A 13,884-nucleotide genomic window follows, 5' to 3' on the forward strand; every position below is an offset into this window, starting at 1 on the left:
CCACTATACGCCCTCGCTCAAAGTCCGTCAACTGCACATACGGTTCACGTCCACGCTGTCGCGGCATGCTACCAGTGTTAAAGACTGCGATGGAGTTATGTATGCCACGGCAAACTGGCTGACACTGACGGCGGCGGTGCACAAATGCTGCGCAGCTAGCGCCATTCGACGGCCAACACCACGGTTCCTGGTGTGTCCGCTGTGCCGTGCGTGTGATCATTGCTTGTACAGCCCTCTCGCAGTGTCCGGAGCAAGTATGGTGGGTCTGACACACCGGTGTCAATGTGTTCTTTTTTCCATTTCCAGGAGTGTATAATAGAGTATGACCATTAACAGACCGCCTGATTTAAATCAGAATCATTTCATGACCTTCCCTGTTTAGCATTGGTACTAGTTTCTGTCTGTTGATGATTGGTTCTATAAACTACTGCATCTAGTTTATTTAAGGCACGTGTTGTTGAGAGGCATATGTTACTGTTCCTCTCATTGGCAATTTGTTTGTCTGACTTTCAAGTTAGTAGCGCATTTATCTGCTAGGTTAGGTTACTGTGGTGTAGTGTGAACAGATATAAAGAAAAGTGTGTGTGTGTGTGTGTGTGTGTGTGTGTGTGTGTCAAGGAAGGTTATTATATTGCTTGACATGAGAATGCCTAGTTAGGCTGGCGTCCGACATTAATACGTAGTGTTACAACTTGCTTTTGCTCTGGGAGAACGTCTGTTCCTGACCCACATGTTCACTGTGTATCGGAGTGTTTCGGAAACGAATCCCAGTTCGATCGTGTTGTTCCCGTTAGGTTACCTCCCGGTCACAACTTTCAGAACTTCCTCGCATAGGTTAAACAGTAGCATCGAATGCCGTTGAGGTGGTCGGTGTTATCGTTACATCAGGATTTCGAGTAAGCAGGATTGTATGACACCAATAGGTCATGCTGCTCGTAATTTCACTTGTTTATAAATTATTTTTGACCTCTATTTTGTACATACTTACTGTTGTTAACTTGTAATCTTGTACTGAATATGGACTTGTTGTGTAAGTACGAAACCCGGTTGAATTAAGCGCGAACGAATAGAATGCCAAACTAGAGGACCGATAAAGCAAAGTACAGTCAATACAAGCGAGGGTGGCACATTTCAAGCGCCAGAAGACATTCAGGAAGTAAGGACCGGACCGAGAGAAGAAATATTTCAAAACGTGCCAGTGACGTGAGGACTAGAGACCGAGGTGGTAATCCCGAAACAAAAAAGTAGACCAGGGGTCTATATACCGGAAGCCATAGTGACTGTCCGAAAACCGAACATGTATTACAAGTGTAATGGATACCACAGAACAAGACGCCCAGTTTCCTGCACCGTAAGTGTAGCAGAAAGAGTCCCACCCCCGAGCAGTTATAAGATCCGACGTGTACTGTCGCAGACGAAAGAAGGAAGAAAAATCCGACAGAGCTTACTGAAAGAAAATATGCGTACTTCACACTAAAATGGGGAAGAGCGAGTCGCAATAGAAGAGCTATGTTTAGCATATGATGATGTGTTTCATCTACCAGGAGACGTACTCACGCACACTACTGTAGGAAAGCATCAAATCCCATTGCTACGTGAGGCGGAAGGCGATATCATAAATCAGAGGCCTTACCGAATCCCCAAAGCATAGCAAGAAGCGCTGCAGACAAAGATAGAAGGAAAGTTAGCTGGGGGCCCATGGAATTTTCCCCTCAATTGCCAAAGAAGTCCGATGCAAGTGGCAACCAAAAGTGGCGAGTAGTTACAGATTATCGGAGTTCAAACAATATATCACTGAATATGGTTTATCCGTTGCCCCGCATCGATGAAATACTCGATAGCCTAGGGAAAGCAAAGTACATCTCAACACTAGATCTCACGAAAGGTTACCATCAAGTACTGATAGACGAAAAGGATCGGGAAAAGACGGCGTTTAGTACACCGACCAGCCACTTTTAATACAGTAAGATGGCGACAGGGCTGAAGACAGCTCAATCCACGTTTCAACGAGTAATGAAAACAGTGCTGACGGGCATACAAGCCAATAAAGTATCCATATACGTAGGCGATGTTGGAGTAGTGGGCACGTCACTACAAGAGCACTGAGCCCGAATTGAAGAAGTGTTTGAACGTCTACGAAAAGCAATCCCAAAGTTGCAAGTTGACAAATGAGAGTTTCTCCATATGGAAGTTGCGTTTCTAGGGCACGTATTAACGGCGGACGGTCTGAAATCCAAACCGGTCAAAGTAGCGGCGGTAGAGAAGTATCCCCAACCAAGGACAACTACAGAGTTCCGTGTGTTAGGGGTGTGGCGCGGGAAAGAGCAGTACAACAACTGAAGGAGAGTTAGTCCACAGATTCTACAGTGCCGGGATTTCACAAAAGAATTCATGGTAAAGACAGACGTGAGCAAGTACGCGCTGGGCACGTACCTGAGCCAAGGTTCAAGGGGAAAGGTCCTGACAGTGAGGTACACTACTGGCCATTAAAATTGCTACACCAAGAAGAAATGCAGATGATAAACAGGTATTCATTGGACAAATATATTATACTAGAACTGACATGTGATTACATTTTCACGCAATTTGGGTGCATAGATCCTGAGAAATCAGTACCCAGAACAACCAGCTCTCGCCGTAATAACGGCCTTGATACGCCTGGGCATCGAGTCAGAGCGTGGATAGCGTGTACAGTTACAGCTCCCCATGCAGCTTCAACACGATACCACAGTTCATCAAGAGTAGTGACTGGAGTATTGTGACGAGCCAGTTGCTCTGCCACCATTGACCAAACGTTTTGAATTGGTGAGAGATCTGGAGAATGTGCTGGCCAGGGCAACACATGTACATTTTCTGTATCCAGAAAGGCCCGTACTGATCGTGCATTATCCTGCTGAAACGTAGGTTTTCGCAGGGATGGAATGAAGGATAGAGCCACGGGTCGTAACACATCTGAAATGTACCGTCCACTGTTCAAAGTGTCGTCAATGCGAACAAGAGGAGACCGAGACGTGTAACCAATGGCACCACATACCATCACGCCGGCCGATACTCCAGTATGGCGATGACGAATACAAGCTTCCAATGTGCGTTCACCACGATGTCGCCAAACACGGATGCGACCATCATGAAGCTGTAAACAGAACCTGGATTCATCCGAAAAAACGACTTTTGCCTTTCGTGCACTCAGGTTCGTCGTTGAGTACATCATCGCAGGCGTTCCTGTCTGTGATACAGCGTCAAGGGTAACCGCAGCCATGGTCTCCCAGCTGATAATCCATGCTGCTGCAAACGTCGTCGAACTGTTCGTGCAGATGGTTGTTGCCTTGCAAACGTCCCCATCTGTTGACTCTGGGATCGAGACATGGTTGCACAATCCGTTACAGCCATGCAGATAAGATGCCTGTCATCTCGACTGTTAGTGATACGAGGCCGTTGGGATCCAGAACTGCGTTCCGTATTACCCTCCTGAACCCACCGATTCCATATTCTGCTAACACTCATGGGATCTCGACCAATGCGAGCAGCAATGTCGCGATACGATAAGCCGCAATCGCGACAGGCTACAATACTACCTTTATCAACGTCGGAAACGTGATGGAACGCATTTCTCCTCCTTACACGAGGCATCATAACAACGTTTCACCAGGCAACGCCCGTCAGCTGCTGTTTGTGTATGAGAAATCGGTTGGAAACTTTCTTCGTGTCAGCACGTTGTAGGTGTCGCCACCGGCGCCAACCTTGTGTGAATGCTCTGAAAAGCTAATCATTTGCATATCACAACATCTTCTCCTGTCGGCTTAACTTCGCGTCTGTAGCACGTCATCTTCGTGGTGTAGCAATTTTAGTGGCCAGTGGTGTATATGTCACTTGTGCTCAATAAGGCAGAGTTGAATTATAGTACAGTAGAACGGGAGTTGCTTGCAACAGTGTGAGCAGTTAAATACTTCCGACCATATCTATTCGGAAGAAAGTTCAAAATAATTACGGACCATAAACCGCTGGTGTGGTTGGGAAATTTTACGGATCTGTCGTCAAGACTACTTAAAGTTGGAAGAATACGATTATCAGATCCTGTATAAGGAAGATAAACAAAACCGCATTTCAGATGCGTTATCGCGTATTGTAAGAGTGATGGATGGCGGCAGACAACCCCAACTAGCGACTGAGGAGGCAGCATATGAGAAGGACCAGGGCGGAGGCAAGCAGGGAGAGACCGCACACGTGAAGACGAGCAGTGGGACAGGCAGCGGCGAGGTAGCGGGGACGTTAGGGGCAAACAAAGTAGCGAGCCAGGGAGAGGCAGCTGGCGCGGCCGCGATGAGCGGAGAAGCAGCCCTGAGCGCCGCCGGTAAACTGGCGGTACTGGAGGAGATGCACGTATCTGCAGCAGGTGAACATCAGAGAATGGGAAGAAGGACGTGTGAATGTTGCAAGGTAACACAGCGAAAGACTGAGCAACCGTTAGAGCTAACTCCAACCCCCGAATTCATCTTTGAAAAATGCGACATTGGTTACCCAATTTTGAATCAGGTATATTATGACATTTGAGGATTACCTCACGAACCAATCGACCGGCAAAACGCTGATACAGTCACGCGTAAATTAGTGCAAAGCCTAGTTTTAAAGTTTGGGGTCCTGACAGCTCTGATGAGTGACATTCATAGGAGTTACTATGAAGGGAGTTTGTAAGATATTAAGGATAGAAAAGATTCAGACGACAGCGTACCATCCTCAGTCCAATGGAGCACTAGAGTATACACACCGTACCCTGTCCGAGATGCGAAGTAATTATATTAATAAAGATCAAACGAATTGGGACGTATGGATTGCATTTACAAGTTTTGTTTACAACACTACCCCTCACAGTACCACGGGGTACACCCCGTTCGAGCTGGTTTTTGGCAGAAAGTGCAGTTCATCCGTATGGATACAAAAGAAACCAGCAAACGTGATCTACAGTTATGAGGAATATGTGACTGAGCTCTGACAGAGGATGCAGATGATACATCAGGATACCCGTATTGCAAGACAAGAAAAATAAGAGTAATTATGACAATAAGCAAAACCGGAAGGAATTTAGAAATAAACACCGAGTTTTGTTGCATGACGAGGGCGTGCGTAGGGGACGGTCAAAGAAACTAGATAGCCCGTGGCGAGGACCATTTACTGTGGTTGATGTACAAGGACCTAACGTTATAATTAGGCTCAAAGGAACGAAATGTATAAAAGTGCACGCCAATAGATTAAAGGACTTTTACTAGGGACAAATGGGGAAGCTTCTTAGAGGGCCGTAATGTAAAAGAAGAGAGGAGCCAGAAAATGTAAGAGCAGAGGAGGGCGATGTGCGTTTCTCTTGCACCTGCCAGGGATGAAGGCACTGTGGGAGGCAGCCATTGTCGGGAGTATCTTGCACACAGGCCTCGTGGGTTTGAGAAGCACCGCCGTAGGACATATGAATACAGCAATTCTAGTCCGCTCCAGGGATTTATTACGATAACCAGGGCATAGTTAGCTTGTACAGTACAACGTGGAGAGTTGTTAGCTATTTAACGTCCCAGAGCTGCATGAAAAGTATGAACAAACACAGGTGCTCGCCAACAGAGCGATCGCACATTGCATAAGTAAGCTGAATCAGGTGAAAGTAAGCACCGAAGAGTGCGAGAACGCACATCAAACAGTGAAGTGGTATGTAAGCAAAATCACAGGATCACAAGTGTTGATTGACCGGTTGGTCGGGCAAGAACAAACAAGGACCAAAAGAGGAATATTAAACTTTATCGGAGAGAAAAGTAAAGTGCTGTTCAGTATATTAGATGAAGACGATGCAGCATTCTTCAAAGCTGAAATAGACGTGCTAGAAGAGCAATAGAGGGAGCTGTTGCGCCTGTCCAAAGAACAAGTAACAATAGTAAGAGCTTCTCTGACTGAGGTAAAAATGCTTATCGTAGTAACCAGGATTACTCAGATAATTGCAGAAGGGATAAGAAACTGATCCATGTACAGGAGTACGAGAATAGTACTAGCAAAAAGATACAGCAGACTCTGATTCTGGTAATTATCACCGAACGGTTAATTCTGACTACAGAAATGTTTAATGAACCTGAGCGGGAATACGACTTATTGATCTCTGCAATCGTGAACGCGCAGAAAGGTCTGTTAGAGCCACATTTAATCAATCCAGTACAAGTAGTCAAGTATTTAGAGCTAATGAAAGAGGACTTGAAAGACAAAAAAAATTCCCATTGAACTCACCAAGGACCAAGGGTATCTGTTACTTCGTGTAATAGATGTATTTGTAGCCCGCAATACATTAAGCTATATGTTAAATGTACCACAAGTGGATAGTAATGTATACACATTATACAGAATATGGCTATTACGCGCGGAGTATGATAAGGCAAAGTGGTTGTTCGCTTACATAGTGCCTGAGAAAAGCTATCTCATTATCGATTATGCGAAACGACAATATGCGCTACTGTCCAGTGACCAATTACAGTGTAAAACAGTCGCATTGACACATCAGATCTGCAGACAAAGGTTTGTTCTACTGGCCACTTATGACCACAAGCGATGTTAAGCTCATATACTACAACCAATACGAGAAATTCCGAAAGATTGCAATCTAAAATATATTATAATAAACGAAAGTATCTGAACGCAGATACAAGACAATGAATGGTTGTATGTCGCACCAAAGGACGAGGGCTTAGCCATGTTGTGTAATGAACTGCCTCCTAACGACCTTATTATAAGAGGCTCTGGGAAACTAACTTTTACAAGCCAGTGTAAAGGTTATGGTACCGAACTCGTGCTACAGGCGGACGGACCATGGTATTAGTTCTAATATCAGTTGAAGAGACATAGTACCTAAGTTAAATTTAGACATAGAGTGTTGTATAATAAATGATGAGACGCAAGAAGTCACCCAATATCTATAGTGTTACCTTCAGAGCATATTGTAAGACATTTAGATGACCTAAACATAGCAGGCCGTAAAACAGATGAACTACAAGATGAAATAAATTACTAGCTACGAACGACCTTCCGATGATGGTCGCAGAGTATGTATTCCATGTGGGGATACTCGGGGTCAGTAATAATATGCATAATGTTTGTAACGTGTTGTCCGTGTATTTATTATAAGTGCTGTAGAAAGTGTGGTAGAAAACTGTGTGAAGTCGAATGAAGTTGTTGTACCAAGGTGTGTGTGACGAATACAGTGGTAGCTAATAGCCGTTATAAAAGAAATGTACGATACACTCCTTCCCTACATTCTGAGCCGGCTGGAGTGGCCGTGCAGTTCTAGGCGCTGCAGTCTGGAACCGAGCGACCGCTACGGTCACAGGTTCGAATCCTGCCTCGTCCATGGATGTGTGTGATGACTTTAGGTTAGTTAGGTTTAATTAGTTCTAAGTTCTAGGCGACTGATGACCTAAGAAGTAAGTCGCATAATGCTCAGAGCCATTTTGAACCCACATTCTGAACAATGCGGAGAGGACGAGGACATAGGAGAATACGAGTTAAAAATATACAGCGTACTCCTTTCCCTGACAAAGTGCAGTGAACAGAGCTCAGTCAGACACCACGAATGACTAAAAAGAGTGAATCACATGTACCTATAGTGCAACCATTAGTACCCAGGACTGACAAAAGATAAATTAGGAAGGGAGAATATATACCGCGTAAAAATATAATGTTTTGTGAAGTCTTTAGCATTAAAATGTATTGTTTGTGAAAATGTAATGTTTTGTGAAACCGTAAGCATTAAAATATACTGTGAGTAATAGTACTGTTTTAAAATATACTGTGAAAACGTGTAATGTTCTGTGAAACCTTGAGTATTAACAAATACTGTGTAAAACTTTAATGTTGTATGTAAAAATTAGGTAATAATGTATATATATGTACTACTGCGTGAAATACTGAAAATAAATATGACAAAAGTGTATATAAATGCAAAACGTCGAAAAATAACTTACGTCGAAGTATGTACTATATATGAATCTGTCAAAGAGACCCACATATCTGTATGTATAAATTTTGATCCTTGTGTATGTGATGCCATACACATGTTTTCTTACACATGTCAATGTAGTGTATGTATGAAATTCTGTAATGTGGAAAACTAATCGAAAATACAGGCTGGCAAGTTTCACTGGCATCCGATATTAGAGAACGAGAATTTTACAGCCTCGGAGGTCCGAGCTTACAAAATTTTCCCCTGGGAAACGGAGGTGTCGCGAATAGCAGAAATAACAAGCTAAATTCAGTAGTATAGTAGACCATAAATTCTTAGTCAGAGCAGCAGAGGTGCGTACGTGACCGGACGCAGCCACTGCTTACTATGTGATCTGCTAGCAAGGGCGGACTCTGCAGCATCACGACGCTCGGAGTAAGCGAGGAAAAGTGACCCTTGACCCAGTCAGTGTGGGAATATCATGCGTGTACGCCATGCGAGCGTCACGCATTCCCGCATGATCAGCCCCACTCGTATGCGTAAGGGTAGATACTTCCAAAAGGACGTGGACGTGCGCAAAGACGCCAATAAAAGGGCTCTCCACCCTGCTGGAAAAGTCTTCTGTTGGACATTCGTCGGGAGGAGGACTGCCAGAGCCACTGCGTGGCAGGGGCTGGACTTGTAGGAATCCGGTGCAGTCGACACTCAGGCCGGCACGAGACTTGGGCTCAGGGAAGAACAGGAAGTCTTATAACCAAATGTAGATACTCTGCAGATAGACTGGTACACAGGGAATGTGCCAGGGGGTGCTTCCAGTAACAGTAACCCTGTCTTCCCCTTTATGATATCCTCCGTGGATCCCCGACGTTCCTGCCGTACTCTAACCCACTCAATAGCCTACTTTTCAGCCAAGCAAGTGAAGAGCAGGCGGTGTTTTCGACGTACCTTGTCGGTGAGTTTCGCCACGCGCATTCGTGTTGTCCTTCGTACTCCCTCCCAGGACTCGTCAGTGGGACGCGACATTGGTTTGGACTTCCTAGAATGCAAAGTCCCTAATGCATTACTTATGGTGATGGGTTCATCTTGCAGTTAATAATATTTTAATAATGAAAGAAAACAAAAGACATTTATGCAAAGACATTGCGTGGGAGATGAAAAATGTTTCCGACTAGTTGCCTCTTTTACGTATCAAGCAGAAATTATGCATGCATCAGAAGCACTGCTTTTCATACTTATTAACAGTAATAACACAAAGTGTTGAAGAGCTAATATTTACTCATATTATAATTTCTGTCAATAACTGCTACAGTTTTGAATAGGATATCTTCTTTATTGCTATTTGCAAACATTACAAACAGCATATTTTGGAACAGTCAAATGTTAGTGGATGTTTATAGAATTTTATTTATTTACTGTTTCATCATTTTTCAGTAATTAATATTTCAGGTGATAGCGTTAACAAAAGATCCATCTGATAGTACTAGGTAACTTTTCATTATTCAGTGCAGAACATTTTTGAGTGCTGATTTTATTGTAAGCTTACACCGTGGGCAACGTGTAACCGCTCTGTCGGTCTGTTAATACACACTCCGACGGTCACCGTCTATATTCAGTGTCGCTATATTTGTGTGGAAAAACCACTTCATTCGGAGGTAATTCCTTATCTCGATTTATATATCTTGTATAGTTTTTAACGTGGAATCGTTAGCGATACTTGTGAGCGCCTGTAGAGCCAAAACCGCTTGTAACATGGCCATTGCGATCGTGTTTTTAACATCTGGCTATTTGTACGAGGGTCACTCCAAAAGAAATGCACACTATTTTTGTAAAAATACAGTTTTCAATCTGCATGTGTGAAAGTTTTACAGTGGTAGATACATCCTTCCCGCTTGTTTTCAAACTTCGTTCAACCTGTTCCTGTGAGTGGCGCCGTCACAGCATGTCTTCAAGGTGGCTGCTACACTTGACGTTCGTCAGAAGCAATGTGCTGTCATAGAAATCCTGTGCTGTGAAAGCGAGACAGCGGGAAACATCCAACAAGAGGTTGAAAAAGGTGTACGGAGATGCTGCTGTCGATCGCAGTACAGTTAGTTGGTGGGCAACCAGGTTACGTGATGAAAGCGGGCACGGCAATATCGAAGATTGTCCTCGCAGCGGCAGGCCTCGTACTGCACACACTCCAGACAATGTGGACAGGGTTAACGAATTGGTGTCTGCTGACAGACGCATCACAGTGAACGAACTGTCACGCTACGTTGGGATAGGGGAAGGAAGTGTTTGCAGAATACGGAAAGTGTTGGCGTTAAAAAAGGTTTGTGCCCGGTGGGTTCCCAGGATGTTGACAGTGGCTCACAAAAGAACAAGAAAAACAGTATGCAGCGAACTTTTGGAACAGTACGTGAATGGTGGAGATGAATTTCTTGGAAGAATTGTGACAGTTGATGAAACATGGCTCCATCATTTTTCACCAGAGACGAAGAGGCAATCAGGGGAGTGGCATCATGCAAATTCACCCAAGAAAAAGCAATTCAAAACCACACCTTCTGCTGGAAAAGTTATGGCTACGATGTTTTCCGATTCCGAAGGACTCTTGCTTGTGGACATCATGCCAAGTGGAACCACTATAAAGTGTGTTTCATATGTGATGACGACACTGAAGAAATTCAAGCTCGCCTGAGTCGTGTTCGACCACGTCAGCAAAGCAGGATGTTTTGCTGTTGCACGACAATGCACGGCCACATGTCAGTCAAATAACCATGAAAGCGATCACAAAACTCGGATGGACAACACTGAAAAACCCGCCTTACAGTCCTGACCCGGCTCCATGTGACTGTCATCTCTTTGGGAAACTTAAAGACTCTCTTCGTGGAACGAGGCTTGAAGATGATGATCCCCTTGCGCACGCTGCCAAACAGTGGCTCCAACAGGCTGGCCCAGAATATTACCGTGTGGGTATACAGGCCCTGGTTCCAAGATGGCGTAAGCCAGTTGAGAGAGATGGAAATTATGTGGAGAAATGAAAATATTGTGCCTAAAGGATGCATCTACACACTGTAAAACTTTCAAACATGTAGAACAAAAGATGGATTTTGGAGTGAGCCTCGTAAGACGATTGCTCCTCTCTGGGACCACACGCAAGGGAAAAACTTATGTGACATGTCTGCCCATCACTGATGTTTGCTCAGTATTGTATTGTATCGCCATCATTTAGATATTGGCCAAGTATTATGCTTAATAGTAGGATATACGTGGTAGAGTTGCCTTGAGCAGCAGGCTTATATAGTGCGTGAGGAGTGCAAAGAAAATGACTATGTCCTCTCTTAAGGGAAGGTATGGATTTGATGTGAAAAAGTGCTATAGCTGCAAGGGGAATGAAAGATTTCTTTTTTCTTTTTTTAATTTTTTTTTTTACACTGCTTATGAAGGAACAATACAGGAGTGCCCTCGTATGAGTAATAGTTTGCTGGATATGGTCTTCCTAAAGTACATGTGACAAAAGTTTGTGGAGATCTGCGCAAAGGACTTGGAGCACTGGCCTCCAGCTCCAATGGAGTAAATGCGGTATATGTAATATCCTCAGCGACAAGACACAGAAGGGAATTGTTTTTCGATATATCAGAAGAAAGAGGTTCTATTACAAGGAGTTTTGATGCAGATAGTTCTCTCAAAACTATACCGATTTTGCTCGTCATCATGATGCATAGTTAATTGAAATAACACAACTAGCACCTTACAGGATTCGGGCAAGTTCATACAAGGCAGGGGGGCTTAGTAATGCGCACAGGATACAGAGCTTTAAGTGCAGCCTAGAACAGGTAGAATGGGATGAAGTACACGCAGCAAATGACGCTGATGCCGCATTCAATTTATTCCATCGTAAATTTATCTCAATATTTGAGAGTTGCTTTCCTGAAACGTTATCCAAAAAAGCCATTACAAAGTCAAGTAAGCCATGGATTACTAAGGGAATTAAGATATTGTTTAAGAGAAAGAGGGAAATTATGGACAGGCCAGAATAAGTCAGTATCCGACGTTACTTGCTTACTACAAAAGATGCTGAAATGTCTTAAGTAAAGTCATTAAGCAGTCGAGAAGCTTATGTGTTCTGACAGAAATTAATAATGCGGATAATAAGATAAAAACTATATGGAATAGTGTCAAATGTGAGACGGGGCAGCCTGACAGTGCTAAGCATACCATAGCAATAAAGCTAAGTGATGATGTTGTGAGTGATAATTCACAAGTTGCAAATATTTTTAGCAATCGCTTTCTGAATTTAGCACTAAAAATAGGGTTAACGGGTTCAGTTGAAGAAGCAAAAAAATGTGTTAAAATGTGATTCCCCAGGACTTTAGGCCGTAAGAAATAGCACCAACATCCCCCACTGAAATTACGGGAATTATAAATATACTGAAAAACAAGAGCTCATGTGGTGTTGATGGAGTCTCTAACAGAATTTTGAAGTGTTGTTCTAATTTAATAAGTGGAGTCCTTAGCGATATATGTAATGTTTCGCTGGCACAGGGAATTTTCCAGACAGATTGAAATACGCAACTGTCAAAACTCTTCCTAAGAAAGGGCACAAGAGTGACTTAAATAGTTACAGACCTAGCTCATTGCTGACTTCATTTTCTAAACTATTCGAAAAAGTTATGTATTCAAGAGTAGGCTTACATTTAGGTGAAAATAATTTACTCAGCACGTCACAGTTCGGATTCCGGAAGTGTTACTCGACTGAGAATGCTATCTCCACATTTACCCATCAAACAGCACGAGCCCCAAATAACAAATTATCGCCAGTTGGTATTTTTTGTGATCTCTCCGAGGCATTTGACTGTGTGGGTCATGTCACACTCTTAGAAAAATTCAGCTTTTATGGATTCGAAGGGTATACAAACAGCTGGTTTGTATCATACTAAATGAACAGAAAGCAAAAAGTTGTGCTGAATAGGGTAAAGTTTAGTGAATGGGGCGTTATCACAAAGGAATCATTTTTAGCTCCTCTTATGTCCCCTATTCATGTGAATGACCTCCCGCTTAACGTTCAGCAAGCGAAAATAGTGCTTTTTGCAGATGACACGAGTGTAGTAATTCCATTCCAGAAAAAGCAGCTGAAGATATTGTTAAATACGTATTTCAAAGAATTATTAAGTGGTTCTCAGAAAATAGACTCTCCCTTAATTTTGAAAAAAACTTACTATATCCAGTTCCATGCACTGAATAGAGCATACCGACAATCGATGTAGCATGTGAACAGGGCTCAGTTTACAGGGTAGATTTCTCCAAAATTTTTGTGTTCCTATTGATGACAACTTGAATTGGAAGAAGCATATTACTGAGCTTCTCAAACAACTAAGTTCAGCTTCTTTCACTCTTCGTATAATCGCTAGTCTGGGTAATAATCAGATCAGTCTACTAACGTGATTTTCATATTTCCACTCAATAATGTCTTATGGAATAGTTTTCTGGGGTACTGATTGTACAAGAGACAAGTGAGAATAATTAGAGGTGTTCACCCAAGGACGTCATGTAGGCACCTTTTCAAGGACTTATGTATTTTAACTGCACCATCAGAGCACATATATTCGCTAATGAAATTCGTTACAAATAATCCATCTCAGATCGCGAAGAACAGTGATGTTCATATGTACAACACAAGAGGAAAAAATGTCCTTTCGTGCCCGTTATTGAAGCTGTCAGTTGCTCAAAAAGGAGTACATTATTCAGCAACAAAAATCTTTGATCGTTTTCCCAACGACATAAAGTGTCTGGCAGCTAGCAAATCAAGTTTTTAATCTAGCTTAAAATCATTTCTTTTGGACAACTCCTTCTACTCTACGGACGAGTCTCTGTTTCAGAAATGGTAAAAAAATGTACCTCTAAATGTAGTTGCATGTGTAGAACTAAAAATTTCAGTAATATTA

The 13,884-nt window shown here is 43.0% G+C and overlaps 1 protein-coding gene across 1 annotated transcript in view; it reads left to right on the forward strand.

Moving 5' to 3' along the window:
• Positions 1-4,134: 4,134 nt before the first annotated feature.
• Positions 4,135-13,884, forward strand: part of LOC126267936 (ankyrin-3-like) — a 227,418-nt gene continuing 217,668 nt past the window's right edge. The window contains exon 1 of the mRNA XM_049973247.1: positions 4,135-4,533. Coding sequence (XP_049829204.1) covers positions 4,135-4,533 — 399 coding nt within the window. The remainder of the gene's footprint in view (positions 4,534-13,884) is intronic.

The sequence above is a fragment of the Schistocerca gregaria genome, chromosome 4 (assembly GCF_023897955.1).
Source record: "Schistocerca gregaria isolate iqSchGreg1 chromosome 4, iqSchGreg1.2, whole genome shotgun sequence".
Lineage (NCBI taxonomy): Eukaryota > Metazoa > Arthropoda > Insecta > Orthoptera > Acrididae > Schistocerca > Schistocerca gregaria.